General features: G+C 45.3%; 1 protein-coding gene across 1 annotated transcript in view; it reads right to left on the reverse strand.

Moving 5' to 3' along the window:
• The window catches only part of TMEM150B (transmembrane protein 150B), a 61,592-nt gene that overhangs the window by 16,307 nt on the left and 19,635 nt on the right, over nt 1-25,650 (reverse strand). Inside the window, exon 3 of the mRNA XM_069638261.1 lies at nt 10,648-10,715. Within this exon, the coding sequence (XP_069494362.1) occupies nt 10,648-10,715 (68 nt within the window). The remainder of the gene's footprint in view (nt 1-10,647; nt 10,716-25,650) is intronic.

Below are 25,650 nucleotides of genomic sequence, written 5' to 3' on the forward strand. Positions count from 1 at the left end.
CTATTTAAATTCAGAAAAAGCAATTCCCTGGTTAATTACAGGTAATCTGCATGACCCAAGTCAAAATATTCTAGGTGGAGAGACAACCTTATTTGCTGGCCACTAGAAAATGTCTTTCCCAAAACTTAATTAGAAGTTTTTATCTCGTTTAACTTTTGTCGATTTGATCAATTCCTCCCTTTTCTTCAGTTGCTCAGATTTTTTCTATCCCACCGGTTAGTGATAGCAGAAGTCATTTCCAGTTTTTCTAGTTACCGGCAGGTCCCCGGCATCTCCTGTCTCCTTGACAAGGTCGTATTCGGAAGGGTACCTGGTTACTGCCTTGCTCTGCCCAGGTCGGTACACTAATATCAACAAACAAATGAGCAAGGTCTGGTCGATCTCTGCTGAAGAGTAACCACTGCTACACCCTGAGTGGGTGACCCCTTGTGTGGGTGGTCACAGAATTCTCATGAAACTGTTCTTCTGCACACAAGGGTTTTATTTTGAAGTGCAGTGGTGTAGTAATACACTGGTATTTTTCAAAAACATAGGACATTCACATTTGAGGACATACAAAGTGTAGTACCTAAGTACGAATGATCAAGTAGTCAATTTTTGAGACATCTACTTGTACAGTTTGTTCATTCTCTATAGGTTCCTTGGGAAGGAAGCTTAGAGAATTCAGTGGAATCATAGACAGGTAGGGGGCCCATAGAGTATGGGCACAATCAAGAGTTGAACAACAACATATAATACATGTCAACACAACAGTGTTTCGGCCATTTTGCGTGGAGCTAGGTGAGCTCTAATGGTGTAGGCCTTCATCTTGCATCTTGCATCCTCGACATCCGAGACGACATACTGCCTCTGCAACGATCTTGGCCTCCAAACTCCATTCTTTCGTCCTCCTACAACCTCCTTCAACCTCCAGCCTGCAGGCGCAAATCCAGCCCCAAAGGAAAGTCACTATCAGCCGTAAAGGATCAGGCCAGAGACCCCAGACGCCAACAGCGGGAACACTCCCAACTAATGACCATCTCTGGGAGTTCCGAAAGAGCAACAGCGGACGAAGCAGCCCTCCACATGCCACAGCCACACAGAAAAAAATGCAAAGCAGGGCACAGATAACCAAGCTTTGCTGCTCAACCTCTGCTTCCACTGGTCACTCCAGACACTGGATACAGCCCGCCTCGGCAGCCCAGATCGGGCGCAGTAGCCAAATAGGCGAACAGCCCCATGCGACGTACCGACACCTGCGTCTGTAGCCGCACCCCAGGGGCCACCATGGCAGCTCAATTTAGATGTAGGCTGGATGCCTCTGCGGCACGGGCAAGGTTGCACACGCTGCAGCATCTGCCGACACCTGCACCAGCGTCTGCCGGAATCCCTTCATAGATGGAGTTGCAGTAGTCTAGTTAAGAATTAATCAGTGAGCCAGCCACTACTGGCCGATCATTCACTGGAATAAGAGGAAGAATTTGTTGAAGAAGTCTAAGGCGGTAGTAGATGGTCTTCACTGTTTTGATAACTTGGACACAGCCAAGATGTTTAACCTTATGTACATAGGAAGTCGGAAGGTCAAGCAAAACAGGACATGAGAGCAATTTAGATCGATTATTCAAGAGATGTTGTGGGTCGAGGAAAATGACACCAGTTTTTGAAGGATTCAACTGTAGCATATTAGACGTCATTGAACTTTTTTATTTTGCAAAGCCCAATATGAAATACGTTTAAGAGAATCAAAGGAGTTGTTTACATGCACATAAATCTGTTTATCAGCATAGGAGTGATAATGTAAATCAAATTTAGAAAAAAATGCTCAAAACTGGCCAAATATTAATGCTGAACAGCAAGGATCACAAGGAGGAGCCCTGAGGAACCCTGAAAGGACTGGAATAATGAGCTCCTATTTCAACAGATATCTCACACAGATCTCACACAGATAGAAAGGAGGTAAACCAGTTTAGGGAATCTTCTGACACAAGAGCAACTTCAATCAGTGTGGTTTTAAGAATGCTGAAGTCGGCAGTGTCAAATGCCTCCAAGAGGTCAAGTAGGACCAATAAAGTGAGATCTCCCTCATCAGCTTATCTCAGAATGTTGTCCCAGACAGTAAGAAGCTTTGTCTTGGTTCAATGACAAGGCCTGAAGCCTGATTGAAATTGATTGCAGAGGAAGTGTTCTTCAATACACTTTTGTAATTGTGCAGTGACTACAAATTTGATAATCTTTGCAGGCCAAGGCAGGCCAGCAATGGGGAGATAATTCTGGAGCATCTGATGGTCCAATGAGGATTTATTTAACAAGGATGTCAGTATTTATCCTCTAATTAAGAAAGCAGGTGATGAATTCACTTAAGTCAATAGAAAGACGCAGGCATGCAGGTAAAAAATAAAAGTTAGGATTTGTGGGTTTCAGTGTCATAATTAGAGTAAGTATTTCATCAGAAGTGACTGGCACAGACCTAAAAGTATAGACAGAAACTCATTTCGGAAGGTTTGTTTCGGGATGGAGATTTGAGAGGTAGCGGTGTGAACATCAATGTTGTCTCAAATTGTATTGACTTTATTCATGAAAAATGTATTAAACACATTTGCCAGTTGAGGAGAAAGTGTCAAAGTTGACAAAATGCATGATGCGTTGGATCATTTTCTGATGATGTCAAAGCGTTCTTTGGGCTTATTGATTTTTGTGTTCACATAATTTTGCAAAAGCTTGATTTAGCTAAGAAAATAGCTTTTTTGTAAATATTGAGGGTGGTATTTACAGCACTACGAGAAGCAGGATTATTGGGTTTTTTGCCACAAATGTTCTTTCTTACAGTAATCCTGTTTGAGGAACCAACGGGAGGAAGAGAACCACTTGTTGGCCTTGTTTGATAGGCGAAATGATATTACAAACTTCACATAGTTTAATCATATTTGATTGAACGAAATCTTCACATGCAAGATTTGGTGTGAATGGTAACAATACTAAGGAAAGTTCCTAGCCAGAGATTTTATTTAGATCCTTGATGCTATGTGAAGCAGTGCCAATGGGGAGGCCATTCCTGGTAGATACTATGGGGTCTTTTGGGATCCTAAAGATCCTGACAGGAGGATCAGACCATGAAACTGGTAGAGTGTCGTGGTAGGTAAGTACTTGGCCTTTGTATAATATTAGGTCAAGGCAGTGCTCTTAACAATGGGAAAGGTAGTAGACAAGTGAGGAGACACTATGTGAGAAGAGCAATTTGTTGAGTTTAATAATGTCCGAATTGTCTGGGATATTGTACGATAGGTTGAAATCCACAAGAATGATTATCTTAGATAGTTTTAGGGCATTAGTTCCTAGGAACTCATCTAATTTCTCTACCAAAAAAATTGGCGGATTCTGGGTGTTGATAGCAGAGGACAGTATAGAAGGAAACTTTAGGTGATAAATGTAATTTAAAAACAGAGGGATTCAAAATTCGTTACAGTCATGGAAGAGTTAAAGACAATTGCGACCCCACCCCCCTCTGTGTAGCTCTCAATTAATCCATTTAATCTGGCCGTCGTAGGGTACCAGAAAGTGAAACAAGGAGGTGGAGCTGGCATTAAACCAGGTTTCCCTGTTTAAAAACTAGGTCTAGGTCATACAGTTCATTTATATTGGCCAGAACTGTGGAATTCTTCACTGCCGATCTGGCATTAACCAGGGTGCGTCACGACGGTTCAGATCCCGGTCATTTAACGGCCTTGGGGTTGTGGATGCGGGCATATGGTGTGGTCTTTGAGTAGTCTAACCATGTAGTCTAATTTTATTTAAGGCATACAGAGTAAGGCAGCTGTGGCTGTTATTTAGGCAAATAATATTTCTTGCCTATACATTTCTTACAGATGTATAACAGGGAACAGAGCAATGTACCTAAAGTGAGCGTGATGTGGTGAGAAGAGTGGCAATTGAAATGGGAGGAATGAGAAGATGAGCATTGAAATGTTCCCGTAGACTGTTGAACTGCCCTGAACAGGCCCAAACAGGCTTTGCATCAGGGTGGCCCTTTTGAGGCCTGCACCGCCTGGGGATGATGCTTTTCAGGCAGCGACAGGCTAATAAGGTTGGGAGATATAGTTCCCGTACAATTAAGGAAAATTGAAGTGCAGAGTGCACGGGAGCGAGAGAATAATGAAGGGACTCTCTAATAGAGTAAATAGCAGGAGAAGACACAGTCAATGCAGAGTCTAAAAACTAATTGAACTAAAAGCAGTTATATAAAACCACCAATACAAAATAAATGTTTGAACTGATCAACAACAATAAATCAATCTGGCAAAAAAGTAGCAGGGAGATGAAAGTGTAATTTTGAAATTCTGTGTTGGATGTCTATGCCTTGGAACTCTTTCCGACGTCCCCCTCCTTCATCTGCGTTAATTCTTTCTGTCCTTTTGAACTCTGCCGCAACCACTCCAAATTTTCCTGTAATGGTTTCTAGTGTGGACCGCCTAGGAGCCACTGTTTGTTTTCAGTTACATCACATTTTTCGTGAAATGTTCAGCAGCATTGTGTTACTAATTTCTGTTCCTTTGTTAGACTGCCTCTGCTGGCTTTAGGCTTCATTTTGCCTTCCATACCTAAGTTTCTGCGTTTCATTGCCTCCTGTAGAGATCAAGCATCACCCAGTGGTAAAGGTCCCCCTTTCTCGTCTCACAGCTTAGCCTCTTTAAAGGTATCTTTAAAGCACCTGTCGCTGATCACCTCGGTTTCTGTCCTGTCTGTCTTGTGTGCGCACTGAGGCCTCTGGGCGAGCTGACGCGTTATCAAAAATTTAAATAAAGACATTAATTTGCTTTGGGGCACAACAATGGCACCCTAGCCCCTCTCTCTATCAGCCAACTGTTTCGTGGGACTCGGGTCGTGTGACCCCGCCCTCAACAGCTCCCATCTAGGTCTTGGCCTCCAGATTGCCATCTTTGCTATCACTAGTTGCAGCAGTGCACGCCCGCGGTCTTTGCTCAGGCCTCTCTTACTCGTGTTCTGCGCACCCTCAGACTTGCTGAGCATCTCTGTTGACTTGGCTTGCATAGGAAAGGTTTTCCTGTGCCCATTTCAAACATCTGAGTCAGGGTCGAGGGGCTAGAACCATCATAGGGCTACCGCAGTCACGCGGCAGTCTTACGTGCTAAGAGGTGTGGAAGGCCGGAAGAAGGAGTCATACACATTAAGGGCATGTTCCTTCTTTTTAATTAAATTATAGGTTAAAAAAGGCCGATCTTTCCCTATTACTGAAGGGATCCCCCTACCTATCTAAAGATGCTCGTATGTCATCAGGAAGTCCAAAGGTAACTGTCCTCCCTCCCTAAACCTGACTCTACCTGACCCTACCACAAACGTGAATAGCTCAAAAGGGGGCCAGAAGAATGTCCCTCTTCTCTTGGTTGTTTTCTTTTTGCCTTGCTTCCAGCGCCTTTCTCATATCCTGAGGATATTGATACCCAAATGTCTCTGTTTAAAATAGGTGCCTCCTTCAGTTCTCTTCCCTAATGGCCTCTTGAGACTTCCCTCATGAGCTGCTATAGCTCTTCCCATATAATTGTGGGCTTTGTAGTGTCTTTAATGCCAGGCTTATGACAATATTCCTTGGAATACTTTCTCCCCCTCTTGTCTTCCACCTTATAGTGTTTTCATTCTTGAGGGTTAATCTTCCCTGGGTTTTGTATGACTTTATGCAAACTATGGGCTCTTCTCTTCTGGGTTCTTGGTTGTGGATTGTCTCTTTTCTGATTCTGTTTGCTTAACAGTCTCTTTTCATAACGCTTGTCACACTGCTGAGTGGTGGGCTCTCTCCTCTCCTTACGGCTCTGTATCTGTACCTGGGGGCTTCTCCCCTCCTCTCAGGGTATTTACTTCAACTTTTTAGAAGCTTGCCATACAGCGTTATGCCTCACATATTGTGTAGCACTCCAATTTTGCTTATTTAATGTTTGACTTTCATGTGTGATTATGCAAAGTTTCTCTCTTTCTCATATGTTGCCGCTGCAGCCTCCCACCTTTCCCATTCTCACTGGTACCTCGTCTGACGCAGGGGAACCTTGCGGGGCTCTGTGCACAGTCGTGTCTTCTATTTCCCAATTTATCTTCTATGCAACTGGTCTCGTTGGCATCTCTTTCTCGGCTCTGTGGCAGCGGGATGTCGTCTACGGACACGGGTAGCAGGGAGCTTGTAGCACTCCATTCGCGAGTGCTCTCGATGTCATTAGCTGGACCCTTCATCCACCACAAAGCAGCTGTGGTCACACCACCACCTGGTGCGGGACTTTGACTCCTGTTCGGGCAACGGTTCTACCGTTGCAGAATTCTTCAGCTCTCTGGCGTCTCAATCTGGCATTTCTTGCCTATCTGAAAGTTGTGGGCTCTGCAAATTTGCCCTGTTCTGCCTCTCCAAGGCGTAATGACGTCAGGGGGATTCCCCTGCTTACTATGCTCTCTCTTTTCCCCAAGAGCTACTCGTCCCAGTAATGTACATGTCTCTTTTTAAAGAGACATTTCCTTTTTCTTTGTATGGCTGGTTTGTTCGCACTTTGCTGGAAGCTAAATATAAGGATGACAAATCAGTCTTCATAGCTGGCAGTCCCATATAGGCAGATGTGCTATTGGAGCTAGGGGTTCCCTCATCAGAAAAGGGTTCTTGTCCCCCATGAGGAATCACTCCCATTGGGTTCCACTTGCCCATTCCCCTAGGGAGGGTCTTGCAGAGCAGCTCACCTCACTTGCCTCAAAAGGGGGGCTCCCCATTGGGGAGAGCAGTCATATACCCGCGATTCATCACAGTGGGTTTAAGCTGACACGGCATCACTACCCCAACTTGGGAAAAGCAATGGCACACCATGATGAGAAACAAAGCAAGAAAGTCAGATAGATTATTTTTGGGGTCACCCGAGCATCAGACCCCATGGTCCTCTTGGCTTCTGGCCAATGCCAGCTTCTGAGTTCTTTTTTTTATTTATAAATCACTGGGCTTAGTGACACATGCCCCAGGACAGGACAACCCCTGTAACATTGGTCAGTGAAACAGCATCTCCTTGTGAATTGAAGCTGCAAGATCCCATACTTCTGCCTACCTGGAGAACTCCAGTGTGAGGCAATACCAGGGAGGTGCCTTAATTTCTCATAGTCAGGAGGTGGACTTACCTATGGGAGAAATCAGGTTATTTTGTAACAGCTGATTGTCTGTCAAAGGCACATTGGATGGAAAACAGTAAAGCAAGTGCTGGTTGTCCCCCTTTCCTTACTACTCCATTTCACCTTCTCAACTCTCCTTCACGTCTCCTTCCCTGAAATCGACCACACCCTCATCTTGGCCCACTCCCTTCCCCTTTTCCTCTCACATCTCCAGATGCCTCTTTCTTTTTAGAATACACCATCTATTTTGGCTCTTTAACAATTCACTCCTCACTTTCGCTTACCTTCCCTATTTTAAGACTGCAGTCGTTGCCCTTCTACTTAAAGGCTCCGCATCCAATGCATCAGCCCTCTATAAATGTAAACACCTTCTCATCAGTTTACCATCCTGCGTTTTCCAACTTAATAGGAAGTTCACCACCCATGCTTTCTTCAACTTGTCTAAAACCTCTCCTACGTCCTTCTTGATGCATTAGACAGGCTTTCCTAAAGCATGCCACTGGACTCTATACATATTTTTCACCCTAGTGTATTAACCAATCAATAGTCTTGCCTCTCCAACACAGTGCAAACTATCCCCCCCCCCACACACCTTTATCCACCCCTCTTCAGGATAACCCATCAATGGCTCACAGTCCCCCCAATCACCTCTGCCACACATCCAGATTCATGTCTTGGCCTACCTGCCATCCTTTCCATGGATTACTTGCCCCTGGATCTGAGAGCAACTAGCATCCTGTCCAACTTTAAAATAGCCCGCAGGGCAAATTTTCTCCTCCAATGGCTATACAGCTCACCATGCTCGGCAGAGCTCTGAGTCACTGTGTAAGGACTGCTATGTTGTGGCTCATCCCATAGTCCTCTGCCTTTCCTCAATATCGCCACTATCATTCTAGGCTGCCACTGTGAAATTAAAAGCCCTAGGCTGCACCTCTGGTGAGAGGCACCTATATTATTAACTGTGTTTCGGCTTGGTGAACAGATTTTTTTGGTTGGAGTGGCCAACACATATCTCTTCGGGAAAGAAGCTGTGAACATGTTATGGCAAAGTGTTAAACTTCGCAAGGGTGAGGATGCCCAAGGACCCCCTGTTCCCTGTGTGAGTCCCCTCCTTTTTTGTGTAGGATGTCAGTGAGGTTCATCTTGCTGTACCCTATGGGTGTGCGTTCAGGGAACCGATGTGAAAATCCAATACTGCGTCCAACAGCCCTATGTTGTGCTCTATGAGGATGAGTGGTACACGGATGTTGCCATATGTGGTCACTGCGTATGTCTGACTCTGAGAGCGAGCGCTGCAGTTGCCAGGACCAGACACACCCAGATGGTTGAACTTGAACCACACCCCTGAAGCAAGGACAGGGGGATGTCCTGGAAAGTTGCTGGCCCATCTCCTCGTCCAGGAGTCAACGCGGCTACTCAACCACACGCACCACTAGGTGGGCAAGAGAAAGCTGTCAGGAGACCCTGTTTGCCCAGAGTAGTATGTGCTCTCATACCTGACCACAAGGGCACTAGAAACCATACTACCAGTCAGCATCTATATCATCACTGGTTCCTCTTTACCATACATCCTGTCAAGCATTTCATGGTCCGACTGAATACAAATCAAATTCGTAAACTCTTCAGCAAATCTACTTTTCAGGATTCTATTTGACAACGTTTTCCTGTTGATAATCTCTTTAGTTGCATCGTTAGGCTTAAAAATGAGAAGATCAGACGATTTATTATGAGACTTCGCTGTAATGAACTACCGACTAATGAATGTTTGGGCGCGTTGGCTAAACGCCCCGACCATTTAAGGATTTGTGGTTTATACTTGTTATAAGCGGAAATACCACGCCATCTCTTAACCTCTTGTGCTCATTTAGCAGCTAAGTATAGGAAAGCACACAGTAAATTTGTAAGCAATATGGTGAACATTCAAACTCAACAGTTGTGGGCCTTTTTATATTGGGCAAAGGTTTCAACTGTTATCACTGCAGCATTTCATCTTTGGGTGGAATTGGAAAATAAGTGCCCTTTTTTAAGATGTATGTAACTGGGATTGACTATGTTTGATATCATGAACTTGAAACACTTGATTTTCTTAAATAATATGCTCTGCATATGGTGGGAAAGGTGTTCTTTGTAATCAGACACCTAAATAAAAAAAGAACTCCATGCGCTTCTGAAGGCACTGCTGGAGTTGGGATATTTTGCAGGTGAGGCTACCTTTGATAATGTGGGACTTCATGTCATGTCATGGTAGAGCCTGGTTATCCAGTTGCAACCCGCTCCCTCTCACCCAATATTTTCACTTGAGGGACATTCATGCCGGGTTATGTAATACCATGAACCGCCACCTCACTACAGGGCGCTCTCTCTCATCAGAGCCCAAAACAAACAATGCAGATCCTAAATTCTGTGTGTGCCGTTTCTTCTTTTCTTTTCTAGAAGCACATTGGAACGGTGATATTTGCATTACATGCAATTCAGTGGCAAAGCGCTATAATGAGGCGATATGCCCCCAGTGGCGCGCCCACCCTGTGTGCAAAGGCCCGCTGCCCAAGTGAAGGGCCGAGCGAAGCAGGCGTCCCTTAACGAGGGTGGCGCGCCGTTACCCACAGGGTGGGCCCAGCCACTGAGAGGCATATCACCATTAGCACCCGTGTAGAATTCTATGTGGGTGCTAATGTCTTTTTTTTTTAAAGTGCAAAGTATTTTCTTTCTGTGCGCGGGACCCCTCGCAGCGTCCCGTTCACAGAGAGCGAATACTCTAACAACATGGTCGCCATGGATTAGGAACTCAGGGCTCCGTATGGAGCCCCTCTCCCATGTCCATGGCCGACAGAGTGGGAATGGGAGCAGCAGCAGCCGCTGAGGCGGCGGGACTCGCCATAGCAGCAAACAGGTAAGTGGGAGTGGGGGCAAGGATTTGTTTTTAAAAAGCGGGGTCGGGTGAGGGGAAGATGGCTGGTGGGGGAGCCAGCCATCAGGCATCATAGAACGCACTGCTCAGGCCCTTACCAACTGGTAACCTTACTTGGACGGAAGGCTGTTACCAGCAGCTACTGCCCTTGCAACGTGGCATTATTTCTTAATGCAAGACCAATACATTACATAGATGGCAGATTCACACTAAACATATGCTTTCAATGATTTCCCTTAAGTCATACGCACATTCGCTGTTGAGAAAAAGTCCACGATATTCAGCTTTTTTCCACAATTGTCAGAATAGGGACTGTTTTGACAAGTGATGAAGAGGGTTAAAAAATAAAACCGTAAAAAAGCATCAGTAACGTGATTTCATTTCCCTGAATATCAAGATCATGACAGTTCATCCTCTGCCCTTCCATTTCGAGCAAAAACGTAGTAATGGACACTGCATTCCCAAAGATCCAATGGTCACCTAAGAAATCACCCAACCCGGACTTGACAACATTCGTGGAAGCTTCTATCTGAAGGATGCACCCATGCCTTCTTCTTGGACCACCCTCACACACACACACACACACACGCCCCACCGCAGGGACACATATTACCTACCAAGAATAGCTCCCACGTTGAGCACTTGGCCGAAGACGCAGCTCTGGGGAGGGTAGGACCCGCACGTGCTGAAAAAGGGGAAGTGATTATTGTGATTGAATGATACCAATAATGCACAGCACTGCAAATTACAAATGAAAACGTACTGGATCTTTGGTTCTCAAATACCCGTAAAAACACAGTTCAGCGGCTGCGCGCCAAGAGGAGATGCGCAATGATGCATTTCTTTTCTTCCGGCAGCACTTTGCATAATTGAAAAGTTCCCAACCATGTTATGTTATTCAATATTCTTACGGCGCCCATCACCACTAAAGTGGCCCTACAGTGCCTGACCTTGTCCTAGAAGTGGCCTGTTGTGACCCTGCCAGGGTGTTGCCAGACCATGTCTGTGGTTATGAAAGTGGTAGGGTTATGGTGAAGGGAGGGTGATAGGACTGGGGTATTAGCTAGTAGACAAACAATTAAACGGGGGATAGGACACACAATGAGCAGGGGAGATCATGGTTGCGGCACCTGGGATGCATGGTACTTAACTACGATTAGTTACTGGGAAGCTTGAGCGCAAAATGATAAGATTTAAAGAATTTCGGTACATTTCCAGTACATCTTCATCATGTGAAAAACTAGATTGTGATCATTATCTTCGAAGAACATATACAAGAGAACAGACAAGTCATTACAATTACAGTTGTTATCTTAGGATTTAAGGTAGCTAGATCGTAGTAGTTGTAAACTCTCACACTCAATCAAGAGGTGCTCTAGCGTTTCAATGACTTGTATACCACATAGGTGACAAACTCGTGCTTCTCGTAGAGTGGCGCTCCTTTAGTGGCTAAAGCCTCACTAATGTTACATTTCAGTAATAGCTAGTGGGCCTCATTACAAGTGTGCCGGTCCGGTAACAACGGTGCCGGTAACCCTACCGGCATCGTTACCGGACCAGCACACTACGAGGCTGCAGGTGGGTGCCGTTCCGACCGCCAGATCAGACCTGGCGGGCGGAACGACACTCGCCCGTGGACTTTCACGGAAGCACCAGCACCGTTATTAACGGTGCTGGTGCTTCCATCATTCCCATTCCCATTGAGTCTTATGGGAGTGGGGATTAATAATTTACCGGCGCCTGACTTCCCGGATCGCCGGGGTCGTAATCCCCCAGTGATTCCGGCAGGTCAGGCGCTGGTAAATATTGCAAGTCCGGCGACAATCCACCGGCAGCACCGACAGGGTTACCGCCGGACTTGTAATGAGGCCCACTGTCTTATGATTGCTCTGTTCGGATAGGCGGTGATGTAGGAGGGTTTTACCAGATGATTGCATACATAATCACAATAAAGCGCACTTTGACATTTGGTGTAAAGAGTAACTAAATTTTGTTCTTTACTCATCTTCATCAATTTTGCTTTCAGTCGTGTTTTTACCACATAAGCTTCCCCGTGCAGATTGTGTTTAAGGCATCCGGCATTCCACTTAGTATAATTGGAGGACAATATACCTAGAGTCCCCATGGTCTTACAATTGTCAAGAGCTAAAAATGCACCAAGAAAGCTCACCATCATTCAAGTGCATGTGTTCATAGAACATAACCGTTTTCAACTTAAAGTCGTACATGATACCATTCATTTCGAAGTTTAAGTAAAGATACTAAATAGGCAATGCCTGAGGCATACGAAACAGAGTGCGCAACATTAACCCTTCAAAATTTTTTAATGCGGCTAAATACTGGTGGCCCCAGATTTCAATACCATAAAGGAGAATCTGAAGCACCTTTGAGGAACATAACAAGAGAGAGCTGTTGCGATGGACAAACTACACTGACGGCCAATAGAATAACTGAGTGCTCTAATAGCTTTATTACATTTTGCTTTAATTTCACCCATTGCACAGCCCATTTCAAGGTGTTCTCACTATAGTGGCCTAAGTATTTATAAGACGTGATACATTGCAGTTGTTGCCGGCTTAAGCTACAAATTGCTTTCTTACGTTGGCGAGTAGGGGAAAATAACATTGTCTTACTTGTTTGGATATTCACAGATAGGCCATTTGTCAGGGCGTATTCGCCCAAAGCCGAGAGTAGACATTGTAACCCCTTAGGGGTCTGATCTATTAGGATGAATTCATCAGCATAGGCCATCCAGCTAGCCTGATGACGGTCCATTTTTACAGGGCTAGCTCGGAGGTTCTTAAAGGACACTTCATGATCTGCAAGATATAAATTGAAAAGTATGGCAGCAACAATAAATTCCTGCTTTACCCCGCGATGGGTTGGCATAGATTTCAACTGTTTGCCGCCAGCATCCAATCCGATCTTTACTGATGAATCGGTATACAACAACATTAACATCTTTAGAAGGCCAGGGGGGTTTTCCATTGCTCTAGTTTTCGCCATAATTTATTCCGCAAAACAGAGTCAAATGCTGCAGAGAAGTCAATGAACGCACGGCACACTGGGGTCTTTAGGCAGGTCCAAGGATTCTCGACTGATGACACCAGGATTATTAAGTTGTGCGAAGTAGACGGCTTCTTAATGAAACCCCCTTGGTTGGCGGAGATGATGTTGTTATCACTAATCCATTGATTTAATTCTAAATGAAGGACTTTGGCAAAGATCTTGGCAGGAATATCTAGCATAGCTAGCATCCTGTAATTAGCTGGCACGTTCCATAGCCCTTTTTGTGTACCGGTAATATATGGCCTTCGCGTCAAGACTCTGGTATAATCCCGCTTGTGCCTATGTGGTCGAAAAGCAGGTGCAGAGCATGGGCCCATAGATTATGAGATAATTTCACTAAAGAATTACAGATCCCATCAGGCCCCGAGGCACGAGAGTTATTAAGCTGCTCGAGGATAGTTGTAAGATCTCAGATTGTGAATGGTAAATGTATGGTAAATTATATACTAAATCATATAATTATACAAATGTATACATCTGATTTTAAATTATAGAGAATATATTTTAAACTGTGATGCATGTGTTTTTATAATTATACAATGTATTATTTTTTTGCAAGTAGGTTATAAATGTTTTGAAATATATATTGGATACATGTCTATGATTTAAATAATATATGCATAACATTTGAAAGTCAGACATAGCAATCCTCAGTGCATCCCTGACTTATGAAGCAGGTGCCGTGCAGGCACCACTGTTTGTAAACCACTGCTTGCATTGCAGTGGCCAAGATGCAAATGCCCATAAACTACATCAGGGGTTCATTCCTTTTTAGGTCTGGCTGACGTCAGACAAATCTGTTGCATTAGAAAATAAAATAATAAAATAATGCCAAAAAGCAGTCACATGATGCCAGAAGGAGGCCCAGTTATGACTGTTCCTTCAACGTGTAGCGATGCATGAAAGAGTCCATGTGACAAGGTGGGTCCAAGGGGAAACCCACCATTCCAACCGTCAATTGGTGGCCACCGCCTCCTGCATTGTCGGTTGGCTTTTAGATTTCCCAACCCATTACACAGCACTCAGACAGAGTGGGCGGGCTGATAGGTAGTATTAAGAGGGCTACAAAAAGTCACTGCTTTGTCTACAGTTCATCATCCTCCCCACTGAGCCAGGTGCATTGAACGACAAAAACACAGAAAAGTGGCAGTCAAGAAAAAGAATGTGGAACTTCCGTCCAAGGCGGATGTTAGGCAAAGACGGAAAGGCGGAAATAACCCCAAAAACACAGAGCAATTAAGAGCAATGCAAAATAATTATCAGAAAATACACAACATCCACAATCAGCACTAAGCCACCAGAGAGGAGACTGGATACACAAAACCCAACACACGTCCCATAACACACCACAGAACACATCAAACACACAAACTGCCACATCATATGTGCAATCAATACAACCATCCTGAAAAATACACAACACCCCCATGCACAATGCCAGCAAACAAGAAACACCTGATCCCCCACACACACAGCTGCAGAACATTCCATGCAAACAAGAACAAACCAACCACAACAGCGACGATGCACATCAGCATGCACAACATGACATCAAACGTCCCTATATTAAGGCCACTGCCACTCCACACCCGAGCCCAGGAAATGTATCCCTGCAATTTGTCGATAGCGCTCTACACAAAGCAATAACACAACGCTGCTGTTGCAGCCGCACCCAGCCGAGGAGGAGGAGATGGAGGGAGCAGGTTTTCCACACCAGGGTCACCCTCTTCAGCATGTCCGATGAAGAGGTCTATGTAAGGTATTGCTTCCTTCTGCATGTCTATTTTGCAGGAGCGGGAGGGTGCTTTGCACCCCACCACTACACGGTCAGATGCCATCGGGGCACATGTGCAGCTCCTGGCCGCACTGCGCTTCTTTGCCAATGCCTTTCCCCGGCAATGCAGTCATGTGTCCTGCACCAGGTCGTGGCGTGCATCATATCGTGCAGCCTACGCAATGTCCACATGCCCTTGACCCAGGAAGAAAAGAGACAGGTGGCTCGCACATTTTATTCAGCGTACCCATTCCCTCTGGGTCATCAGTGCCATTGACTGCACTCATGACACCCTATGCCCCTCCAGGACCAAGCACACATGTACTGGAACCGGCACCGCCGGCACTCCCTCAACACCCAATTGTTCATGGACATGAATGCAAATTTCCAGGGCTCCGTCCATGACAACCACATATTCCAGGTTTACAGCATTTGTGCGCAGTTGGAAGCTGTACCCTCTGGGGACATGTGGCTGATAGGTAAGCACTGCAACTCCCACCGCCTTCCACCACACACACACATCCACACGGTATCAGGTAATAATATCCCGACAAAAATATCGCCGTAAATATGGCCGTTTGGTTCGCCATAGGCATATTTTTATTGGGGATGTTATGTGGGAGCTGGTGTGTCCCCCACACATTAAAAAGGGATGCGGGGGTTGCGGTGGTGTCCCCCGCAGGGTCCATTGTGAATTTTGCCGCAAAAATATGGCAATATTTTTGTATGGAGATATTTTTGCGGCAAAATTATCACATGGAACCATCCACACATCCACACACTGGCGCACAGGCACATGACCATCGCAACAGATGTGTGACAACACTGGGTCCACACAAAGGCAACTAGCATGCATCCAACACCACACACATGAAGGAACACCCAATGAGCAATGACGCCATTCATGCACTTCTCCAAGATTCTGGTTATCCACTGCAGCCCTACCTAATGACACCCTACAGGCAGCCTTCCAAAACGCAGCAGAAAGGTACAATATGGTACACAGGGCCACCGGGGGCATCATTGAGTGGTCCATATGCCTCCTGAATTCAGGATTCAGATGTCTAGACCACTCGGGGGAGTTTTCTCATGTACAGGCCACACGTCATGTACAACATCATACATGCCTGTTGCATCCTGCATAACAATGCAGTGCACAAAGGTATATATGCAGACCATGTGCCTGACCTCAGGGCAGAGCCACAAGCCAGGCTACCAAACTGGGGGCAGACAACTGTGACAGCAGCATGAGTAAGGGGGCGGATAGTCTACAGCTTCTTTGCATAAGCACGCATTGTCAGAAAGAAACAGTGACCGCACATGTGATGGTGTCAGTGATGAGCGGATAACAAGTGCCACACACATGGCCTGCACACACTCACCTGCCTGAGACACCCAAGGAAATAAACATCCGGCAAAGCAAATAACACACACACACACGCACGCACGCACGCACGCACGCACACACACACACACACACACACACACACACACACACACACACACACACACACACACACACACACACACACACACACACACACACACACACACACACACACACACACACACACACACACACACACACACCCCCCCCCCCCCCCCCGCACCCCCAAACCCCCCCTGCCCCACACCAACCCCGCCCTCTGGTTTGTAAATCTACGAAATGGAACTCAATTGCACACAGCAGTACACAAACCACCATGTAGCACTCAGCACCAGAATCTACATGAACACCCACACCACCACACAATCGCCTTACATGACATGACACACATTACCAGACGTTTGCATGCCACGCCCACAATGATCAATTGCGCAAGACACATTGTGACACAACTACAATACACTGTGACAAATCAAAGGTATTCGTCCCTTCTCCCCAGGGGGGAGCCTCCCACATTGAGGATAGGGAGGTGAGCATGCTTGGCAAAACCCTCCCTAGGGGTCTGGGAAAGTGGGACCTCACTGGGAAAGACTCCCCCTTAGGGGACAATGACTCTCGTTCCTGTGCAGAACTCCCTATGCCACCCAGTCTAGTAATCTACATGGGACTAATTGTTACAAAGAGTAACGTATCATACACCCGTTTGGCTGAAAGTAATGCTTGAACATGCTGTTCTGAACAGGGAAATGAGAATATCTCTTTAAGAGAAAACACATACTTAACTGGGACAAGTGGTGAATGCTGGAGAAGCAGAGAGTACCATATGCAGGAGAAGCTCCCTGACGTGAGCGCGACTGGATGAGGCGAACTAGAGAAAAGTTGTGGAGACTGCGACTTTCGAAGAGCGGCTGAATGCCATAGTGTGACGCTAGAGACCTTTCATATCCTACAACGAGAGAACAGCTGTAAGGAAGGAAACAGAGTCTCGCAGCAGGTGTTGGCGAGACCACACCCAGACTGTGGTGGGCAGGGCACCCAACAGAACTTTCCGAGACCACCCAGGAAGGCAACTGGAAGAGTGAGCAGCTTCTGAACGGTGGAGCCCGTATGGGGCATAAGGGAAGCCGAGAACAGGTGACCAATGAACACAGAGAAGCAGAGAGGCAATGGGAATGCGAGCAGCTTCCCAGCAACACAATGCATGTATGGCAGAAGGACAGCTGAGGACGAGGGTGCGACAAAGTGAAAGAAGTAGAGACCAAGCACCAAAGATCACCCCAGTGAACGCAAGAGCCCACAAAGTTCTCCAACCGGCAGAGAGGTAACGGGGAAAACGGGAGAAGCGGAGGTGGCCGGGGCAATAGACAATAGAAGGAACTCATCCAAGTCTTTATGAAGATTTTCTTAACATAAACCTATGTAACTGGAACTGTGTAAAACCGAGAAAGAGGGACTGAGTAACCCTGGCTTAAAAGTCTATGAAGATTCAAAATCAAAATTGAATACCAAAGGGAAGATATTATATGAGCAAGACGCTGCAAAGACAAGTGCAGAAAGTGGAAATCAAGAGAGAATCCACAAGTGGGAAATACAAAGAGGAACAAAACCCCAGGCAAGTTGAAAAAGCCTGGATCAACAGACTGCATGTGTCCTAAAAATCCCAACCAACAAGTGAGGAAGTATCTCGAGGAAGGTTACCATAATTACTTCACCAAAGAGAATATCAAACTCCAGAGTGTTGTGAAGGAATTACAATTACTGATGAAAGAAGTAACAAGAGACTATTAATGAAGGTCCTACGGGATAAATACTAACCAAATAAAAAGACATTGATACAAAGGGACCATCGGAAAGACTGGCACATAGAATCAAGTCAAGCCCCTGAAATTGTTCTTAGTGGTAGGGTCAGGATAGAACTAGCTTTGGAGGACTTTTCTTTCTTTGGGACTTCCTGAAAACAGACAAGCACCTTTAGTTCCTTAAGACAGGTAGGGAAACCTCTTTAGAATAAGGAAAGCTAGGCAGTTTTCTTATTTCATAAAAGTTATTTAGAAAAGTCCTCAAAGAGTCTGACTCCTGCTTCTGACTCAACACAACTCTCACAGAGTACATGCACTCCCCAGTGTCGTAACCAATAAGACACACTGGAGGACCAACATGAACACATTGGCCAACTTGTCATGCCGGGCGTAAAGTGGAGTATACACCACCACAAAGCGGAACATCTGGCAACCAAAGGTGAACAATGGCCTTATGGAATACTGTGTTCCTGGACCTTGGGATGCAGACACAATGGTACACGGTCTGGTGAGGTGACACCAAGCACCCAGTGACATGCAGTAGTCCACCAAGAATAGATTGGGGAGACAGACACATCATCGCCAAAAGGGGAGCGGGAGAGGGGGCACATGGGTGAGATGAGTGTGAATTCCGGAAGTGAATCACCAAGGCACAGCGGTTCCATGTGAAACTGTCCCAGAAAGAATGTAGTCTTGACAAAAAGTAACTGGGAAAAGGCTGTGGTGAATGTGTTGTCATTAAATAAATACACTGAAAGGTGTGAAAATATCTACATTCCCCAAGTCATGTTAACAAAAATGTAACTGAACACTTTATAGAACGATTTATCTGTAAAGGTATGACCCGTACAAGGAAGAGAATTCTGAAATTGAGACGCAGAGAAGAAATGTGCAGAGTTCAAGGGAGCCTGTCACAGCACGAGTGAAACAGGTGGGATGTCAATTAGCAGACACGAGACGAATTGAACGGAAGAGAAACGTGCCACAGAATTCCCTGTATGCTTTAAAAGGTAGGTGTGCCCTTTTAATAGTCCACAAGGAAAATTTATTCATATTAAAAGGCCGAATGGTAAAATATTGCTAAACTCAGACATTGTTATTGTAGTAAATATCAAATGGATAAAGGTGCACAGTACATCACCTCTCTAAAAAGGAAATAAACAATTGATCGAAGGAGGTACTATGTATACAAAGGAAAAACAGAATGGTGAAAAAGTTTGTGCAAATGTACGTTATATCATTCGAGAAAGTGCACTGCTCGAGCAATCATAATGAAAGGAAAAATAATGAAAACCATGTAACACAGCCATGTGGTAATAATAGAAGCAAAGGAGCGAATACATGAAATGAATAACAAAGGCGAGCACGAGTAAAGTAATAGCAAACACATGAGAAAAAATCCCTTTCAATGTGGCAGGTCAGTTACCATCAATTACATTGCTAACAAGAAGAACATGCATCAAACGCCAAGAAAGATACGCTGCCAAAGCCAGCAAAGAACTTTCCAGAACATAGTATACCCAATTAAATGAAAAAGGAGTTTGAGTAATGCATGTTTCTTTGTTTATGACAACGAAAAAAAAATGAAGGCTGCAATATAATATTTGGCACAAAGGAAAATGTAAATCTACTGAAATTAAAGGATGCATGGCATGCAGAGGGTACTTTCAACCACATGCCCTCAGCCTTTCAAACAAATATACACCATACATAAATATGTGTAAAACACATTATGCCCATTGCTATATTGCCTACCACCAGACAAAACTCTAAAGACATACAAGGAACTATATCAGGTGATCAAGGACGAAATAGGGGAAAGTAATCCACAAACTGCGGAAATGGACTTTGAAATGCAAACAATAAATGCACTGAAAAGTAAATTTTGTCAAAACGAAATACAAGCATTTCAAGCAATCCATGTGGAAAAAAATACAAAAGAGTGGACTCCAAGCACAGTACTCTTCGGATTCCGGATTCGAAATTCCATTTAATATAAGATTACTGCGTGCACTAGCCTTTGTACAAATAGATTATGTGTCTGCATACTATGGAAAAATTGCAACTTCAGAATACTACCAATCAAATATGAATGCGATATTAAATTACTTCAAACTCCCTTGGATTGGTGTGTTAAACAGAGGAGGTCAAAGAAGACAACCCAGAATTGACAAAAAATACTGGAACTGCTATGATGCAACATTAAATATGAAGCAAGAGTGAATAATGCTGCAGCGGGATGGCATAATTAATTTCAGCATTCAGTTGGTATTTGCGTCCTAACATTATGGACATTCATAAAAACAATAGTAACGGAGCAAGCCTACCAACAAGCGAGAATTGCTCAAACACTGTCAGAAGAACTGGAACCCAGAAGTATGAAAATATACTAAGACTCAGCTGCAAGACTGACGGAAACGGAATGTCTTTTCATCGCCTGCAATTTAATCCCCTGACATTATAACGTGTATATTACAACAAATATGCTCATTGAATTTTTTAGGGGGGATGGGAAAGGGCAGATAAGGGTTTGGGGGGTATGGAATAGTTACAAATAAGTTGGGGAGTCGGATTGGGGGGTAAACCCCCCCCCAAAAAAAGATGAGCGTTTCCGTTAGAATGTACACGTTAAAATGCCAAGGGATGAAATTGCAGGCGATGAAATGACATAGAACCAGCAAAACAGTCACTCAGTTTGGAAAATTAACCGAAATGCGTACTTGCAAAGCGTGGCTTTCAATATCACCTGTGCTTGTGTGAGTATGAAATATATACATGTTATGTAAAAAAACAGAATTGTCCCTTTTCAAAATGTAATTAACCAAACCAGTAACATCAGTGATGTTATGCATGATTTAATAAGTGATGCCATCAGTGTTGTCATCTATGATGTAATCAGTGATGTCACCTGTGATGTCATCATCTTGCTCATACGCTCGCAACAGGGGGAGCATAGTTAAGATGGACTTGCTTGAAATGCGATTGCTGAATTTCAGGGGTTATGTTGTGTTGAATCTGATCACCTTAACTCAGTGGTCTTCAAACTTTTTTGGCCGGGGACACCCTAGAGCAAAATTTGGGCAGGCCGGGCCCCCCCAAAAATGCCAAATGAACAGTATGTGTTGCGTGCTGTCACCGCACCATACTTCCAGTATAGTCCCTGGGCTCCCCCACCTGCTCACATCACAGTCGTTGGGCTCCATCATCCCACTCCTACCCAGTCCCTGGGCTCTCCCCACCCCATCACACACCCTGGGCTCTCCCCACCCTGCTCCCACCACTATCCCATGGTTCCCGCCCATTCTGCTCCCACCACAGTCCCTTTACTCCCTCCATCCTGTTCCCAACACAGTCAGAGGGCCAGTGGCTGCTGGTGAATTTTTTAAGTGGAGGGGCATAACTATTTCCCCCAAAGATGCCATAGCGACCGAGCGCAGTGAGGGAGCCCGAACCAATCAAGGGGGGTTTTGGGGGCTTTCGGGGGATTTTGGGGGTTTTCCCCCCTTGAATTAGTTTGAAAAAAATGGGTTGAAATGTTGCATTGTAGAGCTGTACTTTAAAAAAAAAAAGGTAAATAGCCAACCCGTTTGCAATTGGTGCTGGGGAGCCCAGGGGGCAGGCATGACATTTTTTACTGGACATCTATGATAGATGTCCAGTAAAAAGATACCATCCCTGTCCCCTGGGCCTCACTGGGCCTCACTGGGCCTAACAGAATCAATATGATTACGTGTGTATGCAAGGCGCTAGGGTGCCAAGGGGGAAAGCATGGTATTTTTGACTGGACATCTATGATAGAAATCTAGTGTAAAAAAAACCATCCCTGTCCCCTGGGCTCCAGAGCGCCTCAGAAGGAGAGCTGATTTTGACAGGTGGGTAGGGGGACTGTGCAACAAAGGAATTTAGGCATTTTTAAAATGCCTTTGTTGTAGAACCCTCCTTCCCCCCTCTATCCACCACTTGCCAAAATCAGCTCAACAGACCAAAACAAACTAGCACACACACACATTCATACAGCAATCACTCTATCATTCACACGAGCATCCATAACCATACACTCACTCATAACGCAAGCATACACGCATCCATACACGTTTAAATAAAATAAAATCAACATAAACGTACCTTCTGCATTAGGCTGCGTGTGGGGGCTGAAACGCCCTGCTCCAGGCTGCTCTGTCCGTATGTGCGAGGAGGCGCAGGAGCTCCCCCTCACACATACAGACATGCAGTGCCCCAGCCAGCATTTCCAATGAGCTATGCAATGCTGGCGAAGCAAAACACCCCAGCACTTGTATGGCTCAGTGAGCATGTGTGGCTGGGGAACTAAACTGAACTGTCAAAGGGAAATAGTGTTTCCTTTGACAGTTCAGTCAGCCCAGGAGCACTCCCTCAGCTGGAGAATGCAGCTGAGGGAGTGCTCATTGTTTTATGGGCTGGCTCCTTAGCTCCTCCATAATGGGTTAGGGGGTCACTGGGTGGGCACCCCCTCGCCATTATGGATGAGCCGCCAGGCTCGGACTGCCCTATAGGGCAATAGGGTAATGCCTGTAGCAAAAATGCAAAATGCTAGTGTGGGCCAGTCAAAATGGGCGACCTTTTTGGCCAATGTGGGCCAGTTTGATTAGTTACTTCATCATGCAGTTAGTAATTTTGACCATTGTTACTGAATAAATACTCTTTAAATATCACAATTTACTTACATTTTAACACAAAGCACCCCCTTGGGTACTATTCAAACAGTCTGTGACTAAAGGAATGAATATCCATTTACAACTGCGGGCCACTTTTTCATTGGTGCCTGAGACAGTTTCATGCTTCAGCCCGACCATGTAAGCCACCCCTGCCCATTACTTCCAATCTAAAAAAAAATATATATATCCTTTTTTTTACATTTCTTTCTGGGCTCTCACAGTCCCACAGGGATGCGGCCGCGGACCCCTGTGGGGGCGCGCCCCACAGTTTGATTACCACTGCCTTAACTCTTTCTGACCCAAGGTTTTTTCACTGAATTTCAAGTTTTTGTTATACTATTGTTTCTTTGGGGCTGCCGTGGACATTGTACATGTTGCACCAATAGGTTTCTTTGGTGCCCACTAGCCATGGCCTTCAGCCGTGGACACTGTACAGGTTACATCAATAGGTTTCTTCTGAGCCCAATAGCCATGGCCTTCGGCTGTGAACACTGTACATGCACTAATAGGTTTCTTTGCAGCTCACTAGCCATGGCCCTTAACCATGTCCATTGGCCATGGCCTTCAGCCGTGACCACTGTACATGTTACACCAATAGGATTCTTTTTGGACCCTCTAGGCACCGTAGATGTTGCACCAATAGGTTTCATTGGAGCCCACTAGCCATGGCCTTTGGCAATGGCCAGAAGCTACGCCCTTTGGCTGTGGCCTTTGTACATGTTGCACCAACAGGTTTCTTTGGGGCACCCTAGCCATGACCTTTACAGAGACCCGTTAGCCCCTGCCTAGGAGACGACATCACTGCAGAAGTTAAATTCCTTTTTTTTCACTCTCTCTCCATTCCCGCGTTATTCCCCCGATAATGGCAACGTACTACACATAAAGTGGCATTGAACTAGCACCCTCAGCACCAGCCCTGCAGTAGGAACGGGGCATGTTCAAAGATCATGTTCATTTCTGACAGCTGCTGGAACACAAACTAACAGTAGTCAGAGGTGTTTTTATTGTCTGCACCTCTGATTCAAATTATAATAATTGTGTAACCTAGTCAACCTGATGGCACGTTAAACTGTAAAAAACAAGCCATGACTGATTGTGGGATTATGGCTGCTAGGGTCACATAAATATACAAGCCCAACAATGTCATGTCATATCAGTGTCGGTTTAGTGAGCAGTGCGAAGATATGACAGGGTTGATGTTTATTAGCCTTATGGCTTTTCTTTTTAAACATTTCTCGCAATGATATGCAGTGGAGACGCCCTGCAGCCCCCCCCCCCCAAACTCTCCTTATATTTTTCATAACCCTAACCACCCCCACATATAATTGTGGGGTAATGTGCCCCTCGAAATTCGGCATTTTTGGATTCAACATTTTTGTCGGCTCAGAACTTGGCTGATACCCCTGGAGGAAGGGCACCACACCAGAGCAGAAACCCTGCCCAGACGTTCACCTGGGAGTTGGTGCTTCAAAGGCAGGGAGAGTTATAGTAGACAGAGGAGAGGTGAAATGTAGTCTGAGAGAGGGGTTCTGCCATCTTGGGCTCTGCTAGGGCTCCCTACAACTCCCTGTCCTCCCTATTTCCTGCAGAAAAGGATTTCTGGGTATGATGTAAGAAGGCAAAGGGCCACTGTACAAAAGCCTACATTGGAGCATTGGCCCAATCCTGTGTGACATCAGGCTTTTAAAAGGAGGGGAAACTCCATTCTCAGTTGATTAATCTTTGAATTCTAAAGACAAGAAGACCGATTCATTGCACCTCTGTTGGGAAAACAGTCTATTTCAAAGTCCTCTGCCAGAGAGGTGAAGACACAAGGTCTCCAAGGCAGAGGCAAAACCATGCCCAGGGAACAGTGGAGGTTAAATGATGTGGACCAAGGCCTCTCGACTGTCTGTGCACTATAACCAGGATCCTTCTCACTGGTTGTGAAGGAACCCCTGTGTGTAGCAAACAGTTTCCTGCAGTGGAAGTGCAGTACTGAAGAAAACATTTTGTTATGGGGCCCTTGGATTGGGCCTCCCTGAAACCACGAAGTCCAGAAGCAGCTTGGACACTGTTTACTGTCTCAAGACAAATGGCAGTGGCCATGTTCGACTCACTTGCCACAGGACCTGCGGTATTTCTTTTGACACTCTACGATCTTCAAACTGCTTACCTGCTTCTTTGAGGCGTCTCAACGCCATCTCACCCCAGTGAAGAGTGCTACCACCATGACTTGAGCACCGGCTTGCCACTGTGGAAGCATCCTATTCACCACATCCTGAGCACCCATTTGACCCACTAGACCCAACAGAAGTATCATCATGACCCAACTCGAAAGCTGGCTCAACCCAGAGGATCCATAGTTTTGACCCGTTTCGATCGCTGACTTGAGCTCATCTCGCCTCGCCCACTTCGACACCTGCTTGACCGCAGGAAAATGTCTAGAAGCCAGCTTGACTCTGTTGATCACCCAAGAGAAGACCTACAGTATTTTGAAGAGGCCCTCTTCCACTTCAAAGGACCATAGTGACTTTTAAAGCCCCCTTCTTTACCTTCCAAAGACATTTCTTGAACAATAGACATTGCTGCTACAATCTGTTGCCTGAACAAATCCGCTAATAAATCCACATGACCCTTTCACATCAAAGTTTGCATTTTCTATGTTTCTCCTATGCGGGTGGATTTTTAGTGTTTTGAATTAGTTGTTTACATTTGTTTGGTTTATTAAAGTCCCTTTTTAACATTGACCCGACATTTTTATTTTGGTACCACCGTACTATTGATGTTTTGTCTTGCAGCTGTATCAGCTCATACCACTCCGGAAGATATAGCTTGTCCCCGGCCCACATTACCAAAAGAGGTAAAGGAGGTATACCCTCGGGCTGTGCCTGCTTCACCTATATGACAGGTATCAC

The sequence above is a fragment of the Ambystoma mexicanum genome, chromosome 1q (assembly GCF_040938575.1).
Source record: "Ambystoma mexicanum isolate Mex_15411 chromosome 1q, UKY_AmexF1_1, whole genome shotgun sequence".
Taxonomy (NCBI): domain Eukaryota; kingdom Metazoa; phylum Chordata; class Amphibia; order Caudata; family Ambystomatidae; genus Ambystoma; species Ambystoma mexicanum.